The following is a 24,984-nucleotide window of genomic DNA, read 5'->3' on the forward strand; positions in this document are numbered from 1 at the left end:
ACACTTAAGAATGGCCTAAGGCCGAAATTGTACAATCGTACATGAAATAAAGAGAATGGCAGCTGAAGGCATGATGAAGTCTTTAAAAAAAATCTGTATGTATGTTAACAATGAAATATGTTTTATTGTTGTAATAAGCTCGTGTAGCTGTTTTAATTGTGAAACTATCCGTGGCTGAATAAACAACTAATAAGTGAATATGGTTTTACTGTCCTACAGCTATTATTAAAAGTCCATGGGTGTATAAACCCATTTTATTTGGTTGACTAGGAAATTTACAAATCAGATATACACAACAGATAAATAAACAGAAAGCCGTCAGTCCCTCTTGGTGGACTTGCTGCTAGACCTCTTAGCTTTGGATCCACCGGAAGTCCCCTTCAGTAGCCGCAGTCCAGCCTTTAGCGCTGCCCCTGTGATGAAGAGCACCAGCAGTACTACGGCGAGCAGCGCCGCCACGACATCTAGCAGGAAGTACTGGTACCAGGCGAGGTCCAGCGCGGCGGACTTGAGGTGCGGCGCCCCCTGGTGCCTGATCACGTACTCTGTCCAGTAGACCGCCTCGTCCAGAGGCTTCCTAGGGCGGTCGTTGAAGATGCGGGACAGCCGCTGGGCGTTCTCTCGGTACCTGCACACCGAGGGTCTACAGTTACACAAATATGGATGTCCAAATGAACAGCAGTTGCCAATACTTATATAGTTTGTCCACATCGTCCTAAACGAAAGGTTTGTAGTCCTGGATCGGCTGAAATCATTCGACTTTGGGCCACGAGTGTTCTGTGCCTGGGTTCTGCCAACATTGGGGACCTACGAATACACTCTGTGGATGTACTGTGGCCATTACGAAGTGATTATCACACCACGATGAATCAGCAAGCACATATGTTGTGAGCGTGTGGGTGTTATTCTGTAATTCTGCGCAATGGATTAATCTGAGATTTACCCTGTGGCTCCTGCAAGATGCAATTTCTACCCCCACGCTGCTACAGAAGTCAGACAGACGCTCCTAACGTTCAAAATAGAAATGCCTGAAAAACTTTCATGAATAAATATCTTCTGGAGTCGTCCGTTGTAAGCAAATGACACAGTACTGGAGTAGTGATAGTTAGTGTAAGAAAAACATGAAACTATCGAAAATTATTATTTATTATGCAAAAATTCTGAGAAATCACAATGGCACTTTTTGGTTATGAACTGAACACGTTATTTCCTGGCTCTTTTCGCAATGTGAAGTTACCTCTCGAGGATAGGATTCGCTAATGAAATTTCTATACGAAGTTTAAGTTTGTTATTGATTTGGCAGAATGGCTGAGAGCCGCGCCTACTCAACTTGAATAATTATCCGTTAGAATGTTGCTAGGTACAGTCGAGGCTGTCGCGTGTGAAATTCACTGAAGTGTACGCACGCTCTCGTTACGTGTTCTCGCTCCAAGAGCGACAACGGAACGGCCCCTCTCCACGCCAGACGTGAAGGGGTATCTCTTTCGCTCTCCTCCATTACTCCTTCACCTCAAGGCGTCAGAAATATCGTCTGCCAATCAGCATTGCCCTTCTAAAACGGGAGAATGACGTTTCGTTTAAGGCGACCTATCCGGAAATCTGTAGTATCGGCGGTTGGCGTTTGCTGTCTCCCTGTGAAAATCTCTGAAACTGCGTGCTATGTGTAAAGAGTGCGTAGCCTGGCCGCTCCCACACAGTGTAGGGTAATTTGCTTTTAAGCTGAACACGGGGTCGTTCCCCCTTTCCCTCGGGCGAACGCTGTCCACTCCACGGGCGGTCACCGACCGACGTAGATGGGTTGGGACTGGCCTCCTGGCGTGCGGTTGCTCTCCCGGACTAAAAGTTTCTGTGATCGTCGTTTCTGAAATGTATGTGTGTACGCCAGCCTCGAGTATTTCGACCACGGTGCACACTTGCGATTTATTAGGTATTTGCATATCGTTTACATGAATTCGTACAACACTGACTTTATCTTATCGAGTTTGGGTTAGAATGAAGCGTCTTGATGTGTGGAATATGATTGACAGGGCGGAATATGTAAGCAATGAAGGTCAGGAGACCACGACGTCTTACAATGTAAGGAAAGTGGAAGCTGTTTCCTCTGACAACCCACTTGCCCCAAATCTGTCTATCTGTTGGATTTTAGTAGCTAGAGCTCTCTTCCCCCATCACCCCCTCCCCTACTCACCCAGGAAACTCGGTCAGGACGTCAGAAATGGAATAGAGATGAATGATCATTGAGAGAGTGAAGTTTCTGTTTCATAAGGTGTTCTAATACATGCTATAAAATACATACCTTCCGTTAACGAGTGTACTTCCTCTGGAAGCGTACTTAGGCAGGTAAACCGAGTATATTTTTTATGGCTCATATACTGTAAAAATGTTTGAATTTTTTATATTATCTAAGTTTCGACTAGTATGATTGTATCCTTTAATCTATCCTGTCTTGGGCCGAGCGAGATGGCGCAGTGGTTACCACGCTAGACTCGCATTCGTGAGGACGACGGTTCAAACGCAAGTCCGCCCAACCTTGCTAAGTTTTTCTGTGATTCCCCTCCATTGCTTCAGGCAAATTCCGGGATGGTTCATTTGAAAGGCCAAGGCCGACTTTTTTCCCATCCTTCCCGAATACGCTGGGATTAATGACTGTGTTTGCTCCCCTCCCCCAAATCAACCGAGCAACCTGTCTTGCGATATTCTTTTCTTCTCTGTATAGACACTACAGCCTATATCCCAATAACCCCTTTTGCAGATCCTATTCCTTATTTATTACAATTTTCACCCTCTAGTGCTCATTTCAGCAGCGAGTTACCACAAGCCTGTCCCCTCTGGTAACAGACCCCTATTGGCATTTTTCAGCCATTCGTCTAAATACTTCTTCATTTAATATCTCAACTTTAATATTTTATTCCAGAACATAACATTTGAGATGCTTCCGTTTGTAGTACCCAGAGTTGAAAAGCATCTCAGTCATTGTCAAAAGCTTTGGGCCTGCAACCCTAGACGGCAAACGGCTAGAAGATAAGAACATTCATTTCCCGCGTCCGTCGGCCGTCGTAATTTAATATTGGTGATGGCGATAGTTGTCGACTTACGTGGTGGGCATTAAATTTTGATTTACAGTTAAATGCTTTTGTGAAGTTCTCCTTTTTAACAATATTAATCTTAAATTATTTGTTACCTTAATGAATGTTAGACTAGCTGAATCTTAAAACATGAGCATATAAGTTGAACAATGGAATAAACTTTTCATATTAATTTCCTTGGCTATTCACTTCACTTAAAGCAAAAAATGTTTAGTTATTAATTATAATTGCGGCCCACACATGCGCGAGAGTATTTCTTATTACCTCCGTTAACCATTGCATTGTAGTCGGAGTCCTGGCTCTGGCTCTCGGCTGTGGTACTGAAAATAAGAATCTTAAAGCTACGTATTTTCTGAAACATCGGGCGGCTGTGGAGAGAAATGTATATTATGTTAATAGCGGGCGAGTTTGTCGCTTCCGCTAATTTTTTATAAGTTAATATCGCCACGTAATAGCGTCGTTGGCTGTGTGGGCCGCTGCGATTGTTGAACTGTAAATTACTCGAATGCGGGCTAATTCAAAGAAGGCGGACATGAAATCGGGTTCACCCCTTACAAATTAAAACTGAACCGAAATATTAAATCAATATATTATCTGCTTAATTAGTACAAATATGCTTACATTTGCCAGCACTCGCAAGATGTCCGTCTACACACAACCAAGACAAGAGAAGAAGTGAAGACGACTAAAAAATTGACAAAAGAGCGTATCTTGTCGTCTCTTTAGATCATTTTGTTATATTTCTTTGCCCTCGAAACTTAGACAGAGAAATGATTATTTTACGGGTACATGAGAAAAATGTATATTATTCAATTTTTAAATGTCTCTTCTTTATAAATACTGTTTTTTTAAGTCTTTTCGTATTATTTCACTCGGGACGCTATACATTGGAGTTATGGATTTGTAAATTTGCAGTGCGTGACAAAAAAAAAGTGAAGCGCCCAGAAAGAGAGGAGAAAACGAAACGATATTTCAAATGTTGGGAGGTAATATGGAGTTGCTTCAGTGATTATCAAATCGTGTTACGTTGACAAAATACTGGACAGTTTGACCTCACTTGTCGGTATGATACTGCACCCGTTTTGGCCAGGAACCATGCAGTGATTCGTCTGGGAAGGGTGTCATAGGGCCGTTATACCTTCTCTTGAGACAAGCTGGCCCATAACTATTGCAACTTGTCCACGTTGTCCCATGTACTGGCACTGCAATGGAACTGACGTCCAAGTTGGTCGCTCATTTGTTCTATCAGGGAACTGATGTGGGGTCTTGCTGAGTATGGAGTATCGCAACATCTGGCGCACAATTCAGGGCGTCACGTGGCTTGTATGAACGAGCATTATTCTACTGAAAAGTGGCACCACCGTACAGTCAGATGAGAGGAAACAGCTGAGCACACAGCATGTCGGCAACATAACACCGAGCAGTCCGAGTTCTCTCAGTCTCTGCCAGACGTGAGCTGGGGTCATACCGGCGGCCGGAGTGGCCGAGCGGTTGTAGGCGCTACAGTCTGGAACCGCGCGACCGATACGGTCGCAGGTTCGAATCCTGCCTCGAGCATGGATGTGTGTGAGGCCTTTAGGTTAGTTAGGTTTAAGTAGTTCTAGGGGGCTGATGACCTCAGAAGTTAAGTCCCATAGTGCTCAGAACAATTTGGGGTCATAACCAATGACGCCAGGAGCAACACAGCTGTGCCTCTCAAAAATCATTGGAAGAATGAGACTTCCCCTCACACTGCCACCATAGTCACTAACGATGGACATCCATGGTAGTGCAGTCCCTTGATTCTTAAACAAATACAATGCGACACTATTCACTGCCGGCAAAAAATAAAAACACCTACAGCCGCCCTTATGATTTTATTTTATTTTGTCGCTACCAGTTTCAATGCTTCATTGTGTCATCTTCACGCTCTTTTTGGTGTGGTACAGGTTGATATGATCCCCATGCATAACTCATCAGTATCCAGCATTACTGTATATGCAGATAATGTGTCAGCACTCCAACCATCAACTGCGTCTCCAGTAATGCTGGCTACTAACGCATTATGCATAGGGATCGTATCAACCTGTACCGCATCAAAAAGAGCCTGAAGATGACGCAATGAAGCGTTGAAACTGGTAGCGACAAAATAAAATAAGATCATAAGGACGGCTGTAGGTGTTTTTATTTTTTGTCACGATAGTAGACGGCCGTCGTCCCAGAGACCTCCTGCTTAAAGGATGGACATACGGAAGCTATTCACTGGCCGCCCATACTTACTCGTTATGGCACCAGTCCAAACACAGCTGTTCACGTTGTGTGCACATTACGACGGTCCTCCCTTGCGGAGATCTGACGTCGCCGACCAGTAATTTGACAACGAGTAAGCCAGCCCTCATGTTACCAATGCAGTCCAGCGTCAGACCACTACCACATATGAATGATCCCTTCCTCAACAATAAATAAATAAATAAATTTGGGTAAGGCACTCTCTGACGTGCCAGATATATGGAGGCATACAACGAGAGCCCTTTCAAAATCTGTTACTCAGTTCCAGCCTGCTGGATGGCAATAGACTGCAACTTATTATGATTCAGTGGTGCTATAAAACCGTGAAAGTTGCACAGAAATTTGTTTTATATTTAACTGACGACCAGTTTCGGACTTCTTTCCATTATCAAGTCATCCTCCAGAACAGAGTGTACTGCGTTACAGGTAACGGAAGGTCAATCAAAGTGCAGATACGTTCGGCAAGATGATTACACACCACAACACATACGTCCTCCCATAAGGTGTCTGCCGTGGCCATATTGGTTGTACGAGTGGTTACTACTTGCATGCGACAGTCCAGAGCTGCGTACAGGAAATATATTTGCTTGAGTACCGAACATCGTTAAAACTCGGGTTGCGGTCATTGAAGAGAGTGTGCCACTGTGAGTCATAACTAACCTTTATTTCGCAGTTTTGCATAGTAAAACAAACAACCTCTACATGGCGCAATCCCTTCAGCGCCCTCAAGGACTAATTTCGTATGTAATCACCTTGTCAAATGCATTTGTACTTTGATTGGCTTTATGTAATGCATATGTATATTTTCAGGTGGTACACTCTGTTCTACCGTGTGGCTTGATAATGAAACATTTCAAAAATGCTTTTGTGCAACTTTGACGGTTTTAGAACTCCATTGACTGTCTGTTAGGTCCCGGCAATAGCCTCACTCCTTCCTAGTGATCACTCACCATATGGCGACGTTCATGCCTCCTGTATACCTTACCAGCCCTGGTAACAACACTAATGCACTCTGGTGTCTATCCTACCTGCGACAGAAAATTGCATCTCTAATCAGTTACATAGTCTCTGATCGTACGTACGTGAACAAAGTTACGTCGCCATTCAACATTGTCTTTTGGGAGCTTCACTTTTTTTCGTCAGAGAGGCTATGTTATTAGCGGGGACGTGAAATAGTCCCATTGAGCAGAGACCATAGATTGCTCTCGCACTCCTTCCCATGCCATAAGTTGGCTTGCGGAGTGTAAAGATATAGAAATACTAATCTCTAGTCCGACAGCTATTTTTGTTAGGTAGTTGCCGGGAGAAAACATCTCCAGTCTGGCGCAAACGTCAAAAAATGATAGATGTGAGAGCCGTGTGTCGACTCGTGTTCAGATTGCATTGGTTGTCCTTTTCTTCCCCTGACATGTTTGTTTGATATGTTGTCTGTCATTAAGTGGCTGCTTCGTTGTCTTTTCCCTCTGCTATCGATATACGGGAGAGCTCCCCACGTGTTGGTTGTATACAGAATCGCCCCACGAGTAGTTGCTGTTCATTTTGCCTTGGTGGGACGTTAACAAACTTCTTTAAATCCTCCGTTTCAATACTGGAGTTTAAAAGGAGACACCTAACATGAAAGAGCGATCACTACCCGTCAAGGTTGCAGAAAAGACGTGAACTCCGGTGACAGAGCGTGTTGTCGCGTGACCGTGGCGTGTCGGGTACGCTGGCGACGCGTGCGCGGTCGGATGTGTGGGTCCTTGTCATCGGAGGTCATGTACTACCTGTTCGAGCATAATTGCAAGTTAAGTTCGCAGAAGGTTTAATCATTAAGTAATAATTTTGTGTAACCAGCGCCCCTTCTTCCTTGTGGCTTCCGGCGACCGGGTTTCCTATCCCTGGCACCGGTGTAATTCAAGACAGTCATTTTTCCCCCCCTCTCGATACTGTTCGATGGGAGGTGTAGTTTTGGCAGTTTAATTGTTTCGCTATTCTATCGTGGGTTATGAGTAAATTCATGCTTCTTGTTGGTTGATCATGTGGTCGCTCATTCAGGACTGTGTGGTGTAATGTTTCCTGACACGAGGTTAGCTCTAATTCTGTCAGCAAGATAAGCCATCTTATAACAAGTTTTCGCTGGCTAAAAGTCGGTGCAGTGACCAGCCTGAGAGTGGCAATTGTGTTTACGGGCGTACTTAAATTGGTCAGTATTCTGTCTAGGCTGAGCATCCCTGAGTCGGTGATTTGTGTCCGCCCTCCACGGGTCCGTCATATCTGTTATGTTCTAATGATATTCCAGGACACTTTTGATGAAATTTTTTTTAATTCCTCCAAGTTTGTAAATTCCTTATAATGCCATTAATCGTGAGTTTGATGAGACCTGTTTTATTTTTTTTAATGGCGGCGATGGTAGCTTCACTACCTCACCGTACCTTATTAACAAAGTTTTGTATTAACTTCAGTAGCCTGTTTACTAACGTTCTTTAATTTTTTTAAAATTGTTGTATTGCTATAAATTACTTTGACTGGCGTTAGCGGCGTGTTTTAAAAGGCTGTTTAATGCCGTACTGCTATTTTCTGTAAGATACTAATAAAACATTTGTGAAAGTCTCAACTCGACAGTAAACTACTGGAAACTTGGCCCCGCTTCCCAACTTGTGGTGTGGCTTGTAGTAACCGCAACCACTGTGTGTGTCAATGTGGTTCAATGTACTCCAAACACAATAGTCAGATTTATTTGCCAAATCAGGGCTCGCCATATTGTGTAGCTCAGCTTGCTTAAAGAGCGTCCTTTACCTGGGGACGGTGAGCACCTCGTTCAGGGCCCACTGCAGTGATGCCTCGGTGATGTTGCCGATGGCGAGCGTGACTGCGTAGCCCTGCCTCTGCGCCTGCGCCATGTTGAGCGACTGGTCGCCGAACACGGGGATTCCCACCAGCGGCACGCCCCTGGCCGTCGCCTCCTGCGTGCTGAGCAGCCCGCCGTGCGTGATGAACGCCCGCACGTTCTTGTGGGCTGGAACACAGGGGGAGCAACAGCTGTAGCCGTCACGCTCGCCAGTACACAGGTGGTACACTGCAGTCGTGGTACTGTGTTGCCTGATTTCCATTACACCGTCTCTGGAACATCTCTGGAAAACCAGAGCTGTTCGTCAAAAAGACGATAGCCATACAGTCACTTCCTCAAGAAAGTGTACGCCGTTATCTGTGTGAAAAAAGACACTATTACAAAAATATGTCCACGTGCAAATACATGTTATTACAAATTTCGCAATTAACTAATAGTTAATGCCGCCATTATCAATTATAGCTTGGCACCTTTCTGGCATGAAGATTTTCCGCATATTCTCTCTGTACCGATCTTCGTACCATCCTGATTTCATATGACAGCTGCTTCAAAGTATATACTGAATTTTTTAAGCTTCACCTTAATATATGACCAAAAATTCCGATCGGATTTGCATCTGGAGACACTGAAGGCCAGTCCATAGTCCACACCCCGTTGTTTTTGTTTCCGAGCTGTACAGAGACGGCTGCGATGTTTCAGATCATTGACCTCTTGAGGCACAAACTATGCCTCGTTTGAACCAAATAGCTTCTTAACGGACCTCAGGAGTCATTTTTGACGAATATTTCAATTTTATAGTGTTTAAATTGGCTGTAAATAAGTGCAAATAGCCAAAACTGAAACTGACAAAACTAAACATTCAACTCTCACCCTGTTTTTCTATACACTGTGCAAAAGTCAATTTGGTACAGATTCGAGACAACTACCAGAGTTCTCGCTGCGGATGTTACATTTAAAATTATTGGGTACACTTTCTTGTGGAGCTGACTATAATGTAGGATATTCTTTCTTCATTATAGCGTTGGGCTTTCTGAGAAAACATTCTAATGTTCCGGTACAGTGCAGACAGAACTTTTTTCCACTCTTCTCCAAATACATTTAAGACTTGTGGATGAGCTTTTAGACGATTTGACCTGACACACGCTACAAACATACTAAATAGATTGGATGGTGATCGAACATATTCTGAGCAAAGCAAACAAGGAACCCATGCACAATGATTCTCGGTTTGTAAATAGGGCAGTGATACAGATAAAGCTTAGTTTCAAAATATTGCCACAGTTTTGGAACATTTGTGCTGAAGCTTTTCATACACACGTACATTACTTTTGTCTCTGTCAAAAACTCTGATAATTTACAGTTTACACAACACTCCATTATCAAACAATAATCATCTTACACACAAGTACTTATCGTAGCACACTGTAATAACTACAGAACATTTCATTCAATGATTGGAACAGATCTTCTTTATCATTATGTATCTGCTGACTTATGGGTACTTGATATCATACATGGTCACAATTTTGTCGTGTATTATTTCATTACTGCACTATAGCCATAGTACAGATGATGTACTCGCTAACCTATAAAAATATCCGCAGATTTGTAGGGTATCTGAATGGAAGTCAAGAGAAAAGCACCAGATATTCAGATCACCTACACTTAGTTTCATTATTGCCGAAACATATACTACATAAGCAAGGTGGGTCGCAATCCATCAGATACCATGCAAAACCATAATAAGCATCATACATACTACTCTTTTGCAGAACAGCTTCTACACAGCATCAAAAACACCAAATAAACGATGTTTTTCAGCAGCTTGTGTGTCACATGTCTATGATTGTGATACACAACTAGCTCGCTATACTCAGGAAGTAATGAGTGCTATCGACAGGGGATGTCAAACTGATTCCTTATTTTTAGATTTCCAGAAGGCTTTCAACACCGTTCCTCACAGGCGTCTTCTAACCAAAGTGCATGCCCATGGTATATCGCCTCAGTTGTGCGACTGGATTCGTGATTTCCTGTCAGAAAAGTCACAGTTCGTAGTAATAGACGGGAAGTCATCGAGTAAAACTGAACTAATATTCCATGTTCCTCAAGGAAGTGTTATAGGCCCTCTACTGTTCCAGATCTATATTAACGATATAGGAGACAATCTGAATAGCCCTCTTAAATTATTTGCAGATGATGCTGTCATTTACAGTCTTGTAAAGTTATCAGACGACCAAAACGAATTGGAAAATGATTTAGATAAGGTATCTGTGTCGTGCGAAAAGTGGCAATTGACCATGAATAAAGCAAAGTATGACGTTATCCACATGAATACTAAAAGAAATCCGCTAAATTTCGATTACGCGATAAGTCACATAGATCTGAAGGCTGTAAAGTTAACTAAATACTTACGGATTACAATTAAAAGTAACCTAAATTGGAACGATCACATACATAATGTTGTGGTAGAGCAAACCAAAGACTGCGATTCATTGGCAGAACACTTAGAAGATGCAACAGGTCTTGTAAAGAGAGTGCTTACACCACACTTGACCGCTCTATTCCGGAGTATTACTATGAGGTGTGGGACCCGCATCAGTTGGGACTGGAAGATGACATCACCAGTTTTCTCCTCCGATTGCGAAATCATTCTGTTGGCACCCACCTTACCTAGGGAGAAATGATCACCACGATAAAATAAGAGAAATCAGGGCTTCCACAGAAAAAAATTAAGTGCTCGTTTTTCCCGCAAGCCATTCGAGAGTACAACGGTGGAGAGACGGTGGTTCATTGAACCCTCTGCCAGACAATTGTGAATAGCAGAGTAATAACTTAAATGTATATGTATATAACCTATTATAGCCTTTCTAAGCTGTGTAGCAGGGTTTTCCTCAATGATGTACAAAGGAGCACCCTCTGCCATAAATAAACTTCTTCAGTATACTATATTTTCATAAAGTCTTATATCAATAATGGTAAATATTTTTTTTGTAGTGCCTTTTGGAGAAGCAGGCGATGGGACGTTGTATGTGGAGAGCTGTACAGTCATGGCACAGGTCCAATGCACCAATACAGGGTCGGTGAGACCAACGTGGGGACAGTTTGTGTTTTTTGTGCTGTTGTAGTTATACTAATCAGAGTTTAGAGCGGAGATGAGAGGGAGCAAAACCACCTTGGTTACTTTGTGTTCGCGACTGGCGACATAGATCTGATTTTGGCGGGAATGGTCTGCTTAAGTAGAAAGTTAAACACATTGCGATGTGAGGTGTCCGACCAGCTACAACTAATATCCTATAGATTCAGCCCCTCTCCGGACGTTAACTCTTATTACACCTGAATTACTATTTCTATCATGAACGAGTGTTCTTACTGTCACCTATTCTGTGAACTAATGATTCACTCGATACTTGGCCTACCTCATTAACGGCTGGCTCCTTGGTCTAACAGGAAATAAGTATTAATCAGTGACTTTTTCCTGTTACTAACTGAAATTCTCAACAGCAGCTGTTTGAGATACCGATCAGCTGCCTCTGTTCGACACTCTTCCGAGGACAACATTAAGATGTACTTCCCTGACAGCTGTAGTAGTCTCCACTTGAGTATTTCACCGTCTTCTCGTAGTATCCCCTTCAGTAGCTGTTGCTAGGTGTCACTGACCAACGATATCTTGATACTGGCTGGGTTTTCGCTAGATGCTGGACTATATTGATACTCCAGCTGCTCATAGCCGATCCTTTATCTTCATTATCTTACTCGAATTTTCCATCTGCACGTGATCACCTTCTGTTTAATATTCCAAATGTAGTTCTGGCTTCTTTTTGCCACGAATTCGTCCTTGACCCTCGCTTTGTTTGCTGCGGTGACAAATGTTAGCTCCACTTTGGCTGACCTCCAAAAGATAGCTCCTTTCCAGAGTTCGTAAATACGTTATCTTTTACAGATGTTCTGTCTGCATTTTCGTCTGATCATGTCATGGGTTGGTTCGAGTAGGGAGCAGCAGTCAATCGTTTGTTTCTCTTTATGGAATGACATAACTAAAATATTCTATGGTCATGACGTCGCCCCTTAAAGGAACAATAATGGGCACTACACACAGGCTGCTAATACAATGAAAGTTGTACGTTTTTTGTTCCTTTTACAACATGTGAAAGAAAACAGCATATTGTCGTCTACTTTTTCTGAACACTCTGTCATCCAACTCTCATGTGCAACCACTACCTCGTTCCCTGCTCGTAAACACAGTCCATTTGACTCTGGTCCAATCTCTACAATCGTGCTTATAGAAATGGAACGACAGCAGTTCCCTCCACCAGGCTCATCAAACAATTTTTATAATTTACTACAATTACATTTTGAATTGCACACAAATACAATAACTAACATAATTAATCTTATACTCCAATCGATCCTGTTGGAGGAACATCCGCAGCTGAGCATTATACAACAGTTGTAAAGTTCTTTCATTATTACACGACCGGTTTCGGGCTCTTATAAGCCCATCTTCAGGTGTCGTAACTTGGTGCTGTGGTCCCCGAGCGCCGCGATGGATGTGTACTAGGCGCGGTGTGCTACCTATGACCGCAGAACAGGGAGTACTCCTTATTCTTAGTGAGTGAAACACTAATTACAGAATCTAACACATTTGTTAAAATACGTCAAGATCTATAACTTGTAACAGTATGTACCCATATTCTTCCCTTAAAGGTACTGGAAACCCTACTTTACAATTACAAGTTATGGATCTGCATCTATGTTAAAGACTGGTGTGTCAGGGTATGTAATTAGTACTCCACTAACAAACAATAAGAAGTTTAATTTGTATAAAATGTTATCGTTACCAATTAAATTGACATCTGGCACAGAAAAATGCGCATACATACGACCAGAGGATGCACATTTATTGGTAAATAGCTCTAAGATGTCGTGCGCTAAGTTATCGCCTGATCAGTGAATGTGTGAAAAAATGGATAAACAAAGGAGTATATGTAAACAAACGTCTGGGTTGATCTCAATGTGTGATCAAGAGCACTGTGAAATGAGGTTTTTGCAAGACACTCACATAACTGGTAATTGTGTTAAGAAAATAATTTTGTTAAACAGAAGTTTATAGACATAGTTTACGGCTAATGAACAGTTACGTGTATTCCCTACGGTGGAAGACGTCACAGTTTCTTGTAACACGTATCCATCTCACGATACTAAACGGAGTGTTATGGGAATAAGCAAATTATCACCGACCTGTGGCAAACCTACAGTTGTCAAATGCTCTGACAGGGCGACAAGGTTGAGGACATTCTCATCACGACAAAGACGTCCGCAGGTATACATTATCATCATGAAGGGGAAGTCGGCAGAACTAGAACAACCTGGAAGCTGGTAACATCTCAGGACAGCAAACGGGAAATTTCACGCTGTGAAACAGGTAGGACTGAGGGCAGCACTGCATTGTAAATATAGGTGTAGGAACTTAGCATTAGGAATGTAGAATGTAATATATTAATTAATGGAGCTACAGATAACGTACAGCTGTTACCGGAAACCAAAGCCCTAATGCATCATTTCACAATGCCAGGAGGGCAAAAGAAGAGGAGAATTGTCAAAAAAATTGTAAGAAATACAGATCGCATATATACAGGGTGTAACAAAAATCTACGGCACAAATTGCAGGACTTTTTTCGCATGTAGACGAAGAAATCATGTTATGTCAACGTGGGTCTGGAAACGGTTTGTTTCCATGTTATATTTCATTTTCTCCAACACATTAGTCATGGGAAACACACAATAACAGAACGCCATAATCATGGGGAACATGCACTCATAGTGACATCTGGTTAAATGTGCGCCAGCAATGTTTTGTTTACATGTCCCTGTTAGCATGTGACGTACGTCATTGGTTCTTTACAGGTAACATAAACTGTTGCTGCGATCAGCTCTACCGTTGCAAGCACATGAGTCGGCCATCATTACCTCATTTCCTGCCCCGCTGCTTACCACCCCACCCTTAGGCCATTTGACGGTGGTGATGCTTGGCTGCTGTGCACACCACCGGCTTCGTTTGCCATCTTGTGTCATTCGTCGCCTGGGCTTTTCAATACACTGATTCGACGAATGTCCACACGAAACACACAAAAACATTTAGCTGTATAGTATTTTGCATTATGTCAATACCTCTAACATGTTCACACGCTGTTATCTTGGTACGCATTGTATGTGGACGCTCTGACTCATCACGATGGTAACAAAAATCTTGGAACCTCCTCGCTCCTCTTGCCCAGGTGTGTGTGTACACACGTCCAGTTTACCACAGATGTTGTATTTCGTATCCTTTATTATTATTATCATTATTACACTGCCAATGATGTTCCCCTAGCAACTTCTTTTTTTCTCCCATACAGACGCGTGGGGTAGCCGCGTGGTCTGCGCGCCTTGTCACGGTCCGCACGCCTGCCCGCATCGGAGGTTCGAGTCCTCCCTCGGGCGTGGGTATGTGTGTTGTCCTTAGCGTAAGTTAGTTAAAGTTACATTAAGTAGTGCGTAAGCTTAGAGATCGATGACCTCAGCAGTTTGGTCCCATTAGCCAAAGACAGATTTGCAAATTTTCTCCCATAGACATTATAACGACCACCTCTTATTTCAGCTGAATCGGTTATGCGAATGTCTTCGCCTCTACTGTGCACAATCTTCCGTATTCTTAAAATTTTGTGTTTATAGGGATCCGCAGCCTCCAGATGCTTAATACACGTAAACATGGTCCGTAGTAGGCTGTATTTTCTCATTTGCCATTCTCTGAATGAAACAAGCATAACGTAGTGTGTGAACTAACTCCACTGCACCTTTTAACTGCTTTCCTTCCGTTAAGTTATGGCAACTCTGAATCATTTGGGTACCTCATGTATCGTATTTATGCAGAAGGCTATTGATTTCCCTGAGTGCTGTCCAGATCGAAATATCCTACACACACAAAATTCCATCGTTCTCTTGACATAATAATCCTTCTCTAAAATGATTCATATCTCAGCCCACAAACTAGTCATATCCCTTACCGGCCCTGTTGTTTTGGATTTCACATACTGGAATAAGAGCGTCTCATCCTCGCTTTTTACTACACCAAATGCGGCGTTCACGTTCTCAATAAACTCTTGCATCTCGCTTTTGTTCTCCTCATGTGTCTTTGGTAATATCACTAATTCATCCTAGGCACTTACACATTTTCTTTCACTACTCGAGGACACCATTCTGTGCAATCACAAGAGAGCTTTTACTTAATTTATCGAAATGTCTTGACTGTTCTCATCTCTTGATCCTGATCTGCTGCGCTTTGCTGGTCTTTAGTACCTTACACGCAACTAATCGTAACACTCTCATTCTGCTGGGCTTTCCAGGTCACTCTCAGGAATGAGATGTCATGGGACCTGGCAGTGACCTTTCTCCTACACCCTTGATCACAGGCTGGGTGAGTCGGACGACACCAACTCACTGAACTACAGCTTGAGTAAGGGCGTGTTACTCCTGGGACACACCTTATGCGAAAGTGTGTAGTATTTTAATAGCGACTAATCATAAAGCTTAACTTAACGTGTGTGTGGCTGGTAGGAAACAGCTTGTAATAAAGTAAGAGCGGGCTAGGGAACGTCGCATCTGGTAAAATTTTCCAGATAACCATAGCTGGGAAGAGGACCTCTACACTGGTACCTCACGGTGCGGGGTCAGGGATTTTCTCTCCCTCGTGATGGCTGGGTGTTGTGTGATGTACTTAGGTTAGTTAGGTTTAAGTAGTTCTAAGTTCTAGGGGACTGATGACCATACATGTTAAGTCCCATGGTGCTCAGAGCCATTTGAACCATTTTGACCCTCACGGTGCATGCAACGTTACATGAATGCGGCCGGTAGAAACCGAAGCATTCGCTCACACGTGTGCTCTCAAGAGGTGAAGCGTCTGAGTGGTTTTGTTGTGGAAGAAGGCAGGATATGGCAACATGGTCCGAAGAACGCATCAGTGCTTTAATTGCAGAATACGAAATAAAACTGTGATTTTGACTTCGGAAGGAAATATTACCTCAGCCGGTACAAACGAAATATTCCAAATGTTAAAAGAGTGTAATCTGCGTATAACAGTGGCGAAAATTAACAACAAAATTTTAACTGCTTGCACGGCGCTGTCGGAAAGGAATGTCACAGAGACCTCTCTGTGAGAGATTGTACTGGCAGTGACAACGTTTACGTGCCAGAAAGTATAGTTTCTAGACAGAAACCGATTCAGTAATGACATGAAATACGAGGGTTATTCGGAAAGTAAGAAACGATCGGTCGCGAAATGGATACCCCAGTGAAAATGCGAAGAAGTTTTGCACGGGTGTGTTGGGCAGTGTCTCCGGTATGCCCATCGATAGCGTTACGTCGTTCTTTTTAGATCTGAACACACAGGGAGCACATAAAGATACCTAGAACAATAGTGTCTCCCGCCATGTATGAGGACCTGGTGAGAAATTTCGCCTGAAGCTATGCAGCCAACATTTCATAACTGTCGTGCGTTTTCTTTTTCAAGACAATTCTCAGCCGCATTCTGCAGGAGCAATGAAGATGCTCCTGCATCGTTTTCAATTGGAAATGTTTGATTACCCACAATACAGCCCGTAGTTCTCTCCTTCCGAGTCTTATCTCTGCTCGCGTGAACCGCTGCCTATGAAGACAACATTTTGGCACAGACAACGAGCTCTAGGCCAGCGTAGAGCAGTGGTTCCCAACAGGTGGCCCGCGGACCCCCAGGGCTCTGCGAGCTATGCTAGAGGGGTCCGCAAGATGCTACTAGAATAAAAAATATATTAAATATATTTCGTATGATAACATATCTTTTGTTTTGGCTACTCAATATGTTTTCAATAATAAATATGTTAATGTTTTTTTCTAAGTACCAAAAATAGAAAACGTATAAAAAGACTCTTAATTTGGCTTTATAGGTACTTGAAACTGTCATATGACAAGGTACCAATCATGCTCGATGAGGGGGTCCTCGAGAAAATTTTGTTGGGAACCTCTGGCGTAGAGAATTGGCGAAAAGCACTGGCGGCGGCATTCTGTAATGAGGGTACTGAAAAGATGCTACAACGCTACAACAAACGTCTAAGTCGGATCGGCGACTATGTAGATAAGTATCTGGAAGTTGTAGCTAACCGTAGCAAATAAAACAGTTTTGGTTTTCACTGTGGTTTCCATTTCGCGACCTATCGTTCCTTACATTCCGAATAGCCCTCTTATCATGGTATCGGGTAATTTCTCGGAAGACATAATTGTTTTCCGCGTTACAGAGTCTTACTCTGCATATTTCAGTAGCTAATAGTCCAGTAGAAATTAACAATAATCTTCGTCCACATTCAGTTTATCCCGAAACAAGTATTCGTCGTCTAAAATATGTTACTTTCGAACACATATCAAGCTTCCACTAGACTATAGTTTCCTTGTCCATTTGTTCTCCTTATTATGGCTTCTTTCCTCTTTTTGAGCTGTCCACTGCGGCTGCAGAGAAGGGAAGAGAATGTGTTCTATTTTTTTATTCACGACTCTTATGACCGGTTTGATGCGGTTCTCCACGAACTGACCCCCTCTGCCAAGCTCTTCATTCCTGGAGTTCCACTTGCACCCTATGTCTTCAACAGTTTATTGTATATACGAGCATTCCGATCTCTGCCTTCCCCCGCGGTTTTCACCCCCTGCACTTTCCTCGAGTACCGTACCATGGATGTTATTCCTTGATGACTTAACTAATCTCCTGTCACACTGTTCCTTCTTGTCAATGTTTTCCACATGTTTGTACAAGTTTAAGTAAAAAATCACCATATAAAAGGTGGAATGGCTACCGCTGCTTATTTATTGCGTCGTGGTCTAGTTCAAGAGGTGGTGCGACTCACCCAGTATGTCGGACTGCGGCAACCACTTGCCCGTCTTCACGTTGGGCGGCTGGCCGGGCATCGAGTCCGTCTCCCACTTCCACAGGACTCGCTGCTTCAGCTGCGAAAACACCTTCAGGAAGGCGGACCGCTTCTCCTCAGGCCAGTGGGCACTTTGCAAGTTAGAGCCCATACTGAAGTATATCGCTCCGTCCGTGGCCTCGTCCAGAAACTTTTGTATATCCTGCATCAGAGGGAAGTTACTTCAGCAGAATAGCTACATATTTTCACAGCTAATGATAGGTACATGTTTATCTGTTGGACGCTTTAATATTAACTGCAATTTTACCTGTGGTGCCGGGTTTAATGTGGTATACGTTGCAGAAGATGCGTTGCAACAGAATCAGAGGATCGCTTTTCCCAAATCTGGCAATTGCCTTCCATTATGACACATAAGTTTGAAATTTGGCTCAAAGTTACCTACTGCCTTCCTTTGTGGTACTGCAAAAGCGCGGTGCCCTGTGACGTCACCGCCTGGTCCGTTGACGCTTCAAACGCCGAGGTGTCGACACGTGTGAATCAAGGGCCACGGCTCGTTCACGTTAACTGTGAGGTGGATCTGTGACGTCACAAGGGCACCAGATTTCACCACAGTTCTGGCCAGTGCCACCACCAATGTGTCACGGCATGGGAAGGTCTTCACAGCTGCTCTTATCCACGTTTTACCCCTTCTTTGGACGCCTCTGCTATGAGGTCAGAGCCAAGACAACCAGAGTTAAAATAACGCGCTTTTCTTATGAGTGGCCCAGGAAAACATTTCAGACACACACACACGCTCAGAATGACTCCAAAACGCGTCAGTGGATCCAATGAAGGACGTCAACGAAACCACCTCATTTTCCCTGCGAAGTTGATTCACAAACATTTCGCTGTTGAGAACGACAGATCGCAGTGTGCTGAGCAACAGGAAGACGTTGTTGACAACCTTTAACACTGCTGACTCCTCGGACGTCTCAGCACTTGTCTAAGGACGCTGTGGGGCTACATCCACACTGAACGTTAACGCACCCCTTTGGAGTGTAGCGCGACCTCAACCTTTGTCTCGCTTTCAAAACTAGCCAACAACATTTGAATGTGAAGCGAAGCGGCTGCGGGTGATGATGCCCTTCCATCCCTCCTGTTTTTCTCCAGGCTTACGTGCGTGAATAAAGCAGCAAAGTGGTCTCTAAGAAGCCGACCTCCCCTCCCCCCCCTCCGTGTAACTTGGTTGAGAAAGAACGAATGAGCCTCTTAGATACTTCGACACAAGTTTAGCCTGGCATGTGCTCTAGCGAAAGAAAGTAGGCAAAAACAAACAAAAAATTAAAACGATAATTTATTGCACGAAAGCGTGGTGCCTGTTCTTTCGCTGCTGATTCCACACAAAGTCCCGATGCAGGTTAGCTAGTTATGTGTTCCATTGATCAACCTCACGGTAACCGTTATGATGTGGAACGTCTCAAGTGCACAAGAAATGCACACATGAAACAAAGGCTTTTTTTTTTAAGCTTAAAATTTTTAATAACTACCCATTCCTTTAAATAGCACAAAATGCATATATTACACCTATACATATATTTATTCCTACTCAAGAATTCACCTATGGTATGGTAACTGATGTGAAGGAGTGTCAGTTTATTTTTCAAACTATTACTGCTGTGTGTCAGACATTGCGCCAAAGACAGGTTAAGTAGGGGATAGTGTATGCCTTTCTTTCTTCTGGTATTATAATCACGAATGTCACTGTTCTTTTAAAACTGGTCCATGTTGTTGAGGACAAATTCCAAGTGACAATGACAGCCCCTTCCTTTTCCTTTCTCCCAACGCCACCTTCAGTTTATACTGGTATAAACGATAATGTGTACATTAATGTTAACACTCATCATGTATGCACATCCTTTAAAATGCGTCGTTCCACATAATTACGGTAAAGGATCGTTGCAAAGATCTGTGGAACATTTAACTAACCCTACCCAGGAGGAGTCGAAAGGGTTACCTAACCGGGAGGTACATAACTAATGTAGGCGACAAAAGTGCGTCGGTGGAATTGAGGTACTTCCGAACCTGGAGGGACTTAGAGGGATCCTTTGCCGTTTTATCCACGCATATTTTAATGTTGCACTTTCACACGATCACTCCACAGCGGGATGGAAAACAGGAGGATTGGAAAACCATAAGTACCTTCTGATGTTTCTGATCACGTTCAAATTTCGTTCACTGGTTTTGAAAATGAGACAAAAATTGTATTTGCGTTGCGCTCCAAAGGGATATGACCACGTTCAATCCTATTGCAGCCCACAATGTCCTTAGAGAAGGGTTTAAACGTCCGAGGCTATCAGCTATGTCAAAGGCTGTCAACAACCTGTTGCTCATCGCACTGCGATCTGTCGTTTTCAATGGCAGAATGTGTGGGAAACGACTCCCCAGGAAAAGGGATGTTTCAATGAAACCCTCCACTTCCTCTACTCAGGTGTTTCGAATCGATTCAGGAAGTCTTTGTGTCTGAAATGTTTTACTTTTCCATCCATAAGGAAAGGGCGTGATTTCAACGCTGGGTGTCGCGATTCTGATCTCCATCAAAAACATGGTTCAAATGGCTCTGAGCACTATGCGACTTTTCCGAGGTCATCATTGGCCTAGAACTTAGAACTGCTTAAACCTAACTAACCGAAGGACATCACACACATCCATGCCCGAGGCAGGATTCGAACCTGCGACCGTAGCGGTTGCTCGGCTCCTGACTGTAGCGCCTTTTTTTCCCTTTTTTATTCATTTTTATTTTATTTTTTTTATTACCTCTTCAACTTCAGGCGTTGGCCCCTATCACCCATACTACCCGCAAAAACCTATCTAGCTTAAAAACAAAAACAAAGCTAGTGCCACCGCCACTTTCATCCTAAAGCTAACTAGGACGGCCGTTCGCCACCACTTCAGGTTCCGCCAACGAACAAAAATTAAATATGCCTCTGAACTTTATATAAAAAAATAAAATAAAAGGAGAAAGGAAAGGGTATAATACTATACTATATTTTATTTGTTGTTCATTTTGTTCTTATTTTGGTCTTGTGTATTTATTTGGATTCTAACGCAGGTCTCCTGCCCACTTTTTTTTAATCTTTCTTTTTATTATTTATATAGATATCAATGTGCGAACAGTCATAGTTAATCAAGCCTGGAAAACTAAAACAGAATGAAGACGCCATCGAAGATATGAAACATAAATAAAATGAAAAGAAAGCTACCACGTCGTAGTGAGGCTTCCCAGGGACTGCGCCCACTGACAAAGATTGTTCAATATATGCTCGTTTGCAGTTAGTTCTGACCTCATGTGCCACTGCCTGGAACATTCCAGATGCACGGCGGGCTGTGAAAGGCACTCCATAGGTAGTTTTCGAAGCACTGTCGATATCTGGTATGCCCGGAAATAGCGTGATGTCTTTCTTGCAAATAGAGCCAGAAGTCAAGGAAATTCTTGTGCCCGTCACGACAGAGGTAATGGACTACATGTCCACGTATCCAGGTGACGGAGTTGGTTCGAGTCTTGGGGTAAAATGTCTCATCCGGAAACAATAACGTGCGTGCAGATATATGCTCCGGCCTAACTCGCAAGAGATAAGCCAGCATCTGCCGCACTAGGTGCCAAACCGGTTCCGTCTCTCCACAGCTGAGGCGGTGTTCGTCAGAATCTACTTGTTTACAGCCCACACAATTGGGAGATACTGCCATGTGGATATTGTAGAGACGTTCTTGCGTCACCAGCTTGCCATTATCGACTACGTACCAATGGGAAACAACATCGGAATCAAGCATGGCATCATGTACAGTCTTCCACACCACGCGCCACCGTACGTCAGGATATTTTAGTTCGACCACATTTAGGGGGCGGCGTTGCAGCATGTCATGATATAGGCGTCGAGTTGTGGCCATTTGTGGTGTCGTGAGCGCGACACTGCAATAACTTTGTTCTAAATAGAAACGTCCTATATAAAAGAGGGGCACTGGGATGTCCTGCAGTGGCACCGGCGCTCTTAGTGAAGCAGGTCGTAGCGCCGTCAGAAGCAGACTCGTGAGGCTCGTAGGACAAGACATAAATGTGAGTTAACATAGAGGGCAATGGCCCTTTCATGGACGTTAACTAGGCCGAGACCACCTTTTTCCTTGGGGAGGGTAAGAGATACGTATCTGATCTTCAGTAACATACCAGCGGTGACGAAGTATCCCAGCGCTGCCATAATGCTACGAGCCAAGGGCTTCGGAGTGGGTAGCGTTTGGGCGACGTGCGGTATGCGGGACGCAAGGTATACATTGGCATAATACGCCCGCTGAACGATGTTGAGGGATCGCAAGCGCTGATTTGCAATTCCAGCCCTAATTTGGTTAAGAAGGCGTCGATAATTGAGCGTCGTCGCGCGTCGCATGTCGTTCATGAAATCTAAGCCCAAGCAGCGTACAGTATCACTGAAGCGTAAGGGGGCAATGTGGTCCCGCGGTAGCCCAATCCCGATGCTCAAGGCGACGGACTTGTCAACGTTGATTTGGCTACCAGAAGCTGTACCGTAGGTTGCAATCCAGTCCAAAGCCGCGGCCATGTCGTCAGCTCCACGCATGATGATCATCAAATCATCCGCATATGCGGTGCAACGATAGACGGAGCCGCCGAACTGTCTCCCAGTGAGCCTGTCTCGGAGACCACACAACAAAGGTTCTAAGGCCAATGCAAATAACAATGTTGATAATGGACATCCCTGTCGTACTGATCGGCGGATCGGCATGGGTGCCGTCAGTCTTCCATTAACAAGAACTCGAGAAGTTGCACCATGTAGTAGGCGTGTCAACACTGTGATAAAGGGGTTGGGGTATTCCTTGCGCCGTAGAACGGCCGTGAGGAAAGTGTGGCCAACACGGTCAAAAGCCTGGCTAAAGTCGATAGACGCGAGGGCTGCCGGCAAACGTCTCACCCGTGCAAGGGAGATGAGATCTCTGTAACGACATAACGCAGTTCTGATGTTGTTGGTTCCCCCCAAGGACGTCTGATCGCCGGACAAGACGTGCAATAGTGTGCTGCGAATACGTTCTGATAGCAGCCTCGAAAATTTCTTGAAGTCGCTGTTCAATAACGTTAAGAGACGATAGTCGCGGACATGATTCCGTCCCTTCAGCTTATGGATGAGGACAATCAGACCTTCCAAGAATGGTGCAGGCAATGTTATACCCGGGGATATCAATTCCTGGCAAATTTCAATCAAACACGGTAGCAACAGTTGTTTAAAGGCTCGATAGAACTCTAATGGTAACCCATCGATTCCTGGTGATTTATGGGGAGCACCTTTACCAATGGCGTCGAGCACTTCCTCCTGTCACTTCTCCCAGTAAAGTCGGTACCATGTCTGGTGGAACTGTGCCGTGGACATGTGCTGAAACGGTGTCTACCGTCGCCATATCAGGGAGCAATGCTGAATAAAATTGAACGTAATGCCCATAGAAGGCTTCTGCTATATCTGCTTGTTCTACCACGTGTCGGTTATCATGTGGGTTACCAGTACCCTACGGCGCCTCCTGCGTTCTAGGAGGACGTGGTGCGTAGATGGCCTTTATGATTGTATCATGTCTGGAGCACGCGCCTTGTAAATGATGACCGTGCTAAGGAGACGAGCTGCGCTTTCGCGCGATTGACTATGATCTGCCTGTGAGGTGAGGGCTCCATAGCAAGACATTCCCGTAGGACGGTGTAATAAAAGTTTTCCGTGTTCTTCCTCCATGCCGCCGCTTCCCGGCCGTAAGCCATGAAGGTGCGCCTAAGAGCAGGCTTCACATATTCAATCCACCAACTGAGGGTCGATCGGTAACGTCCACGACGCTGTAAGGACGCGTTCCACGACTCTTCGACTGCACCTTTACATGCCGGCTCGTCCAGATGGGCGACGTTAAGTTTCCAGGGGGCCCTACTGCGCCACACACGTGCAGGTTGGAGGGCAATGGTGCAAATATAGGCTGTGTGGTCGGTGAATGCAGTGGGCCAGAGCTCTGCTCCTCTCGTCGCCGTCGAAAGGGTGCTTGTGACGTAAATCCTGTCCAACCGACTTGATGAATGGTTTATATAATGGGTGTAACCAGGAGCTGGGACATGGATGTGGTGCCACGTGTCAATCAGGTGGAGGTCACGCACTAGCATTTCCAATTCCGCACACGGGACGTGATGTGGCTGCTGATCAGACGGAGATAATGTACAGTTAAAACCTCATCCGAGCACCATATCGTCTATGCGGCCCATAAATAGACGCGTAATATCTTCCGAAAAAAAGCGGGCCCGATCTCTCCGTCTCCCTGATCCTGAAGGGGCATATACATTGATGAGTCGTACACCGTTGATAGTTACTGCCATGGCTCTTGCACTCGGTAAGTACAGTACGTCCGTAGCTGCCAAACCGTCCCGCACCACAATCGGTAGAAGAGGCGTGGGAGATGTGGGCAGCATATCCGTAGAAGTCAGGGAAACTAGCGACACATACTTCCTGTAAGAGGGCCACGTCGATGTCCGCCGCATCAAGCATGCGTTGTAGCATTGTCAGTTTGTGTGGTGCCCTTATCGCGTTGATATTGATTGTGGCAAGGCGAAAGGAGTGCTGCCTAGCCTCTTCACACAGGGTAGACGCCATGGCAATCAAAGCTAACCGCAAGAGATGCCGGACCCACCAAACCCGTTACAAATTATGAGTCTTTCGCGCTAGGAGTGGCATCCCCAATGCCGCCCCCTCCCCTGTCACCCGTGCCCTCTTCAGGAAGTTCCTCAACATCGTCCGACCACAGTGGGTGCAACACGATGCTGTGTAGCTGATCGGCACCTAAATCTCTCTCACGTACGTCGTCTTTGGTAGAG

The 24,984-nt window shown here is 44.3% G+C and overlaps 1 protein-coding gene across 1 annotated transcript in view; it reads right to left on the reverse strand.

Annotated features, from left to right (window-relative positions):
• Positions 1-318: 318 nt before the first annotated feature.
• The window catches only part of LOC124795539 (UDP-glycosyltransferase UGT5-like), a 29,349-nt gene continuing 4,683 nt past the window's right edge, over positions 319-24,984 (reverse strand). Inside the window, exons 2-4 of the mRNA XM_047259612.1 lie at positions 18,090-18,312; positions 8,133-8,352; positions 319-628 (exon numbers count right to left, since the gene is read on the reverse strand). Of these exons, the coding sequence (XP_047115568.1) occupies positions 319-628; positions 8,133-8,352; positions 18,090-18,312 (753 nt within the window). The remainder of the gene's footprint in view (positions 629-8,132; positions 8,353-18,089; positions 18,313-24,984) is intronic.

Source organism: Schistocerca piceifrons, chromosome 4 (assembly GCF_021461385.2).
Source record: "Schistocerca piceifrons isolate TAMUIC-IGC-003096 chromosome 4, iqSchPice1.1, whole genome shotgun sequence".
Classification (NCBI taxonomy): Eukaryota; Metazoa; Arthropoda; class Insecta; order Orthoptera; family Acrididae; genus Schistocerca; species Schistocerca piceifrons.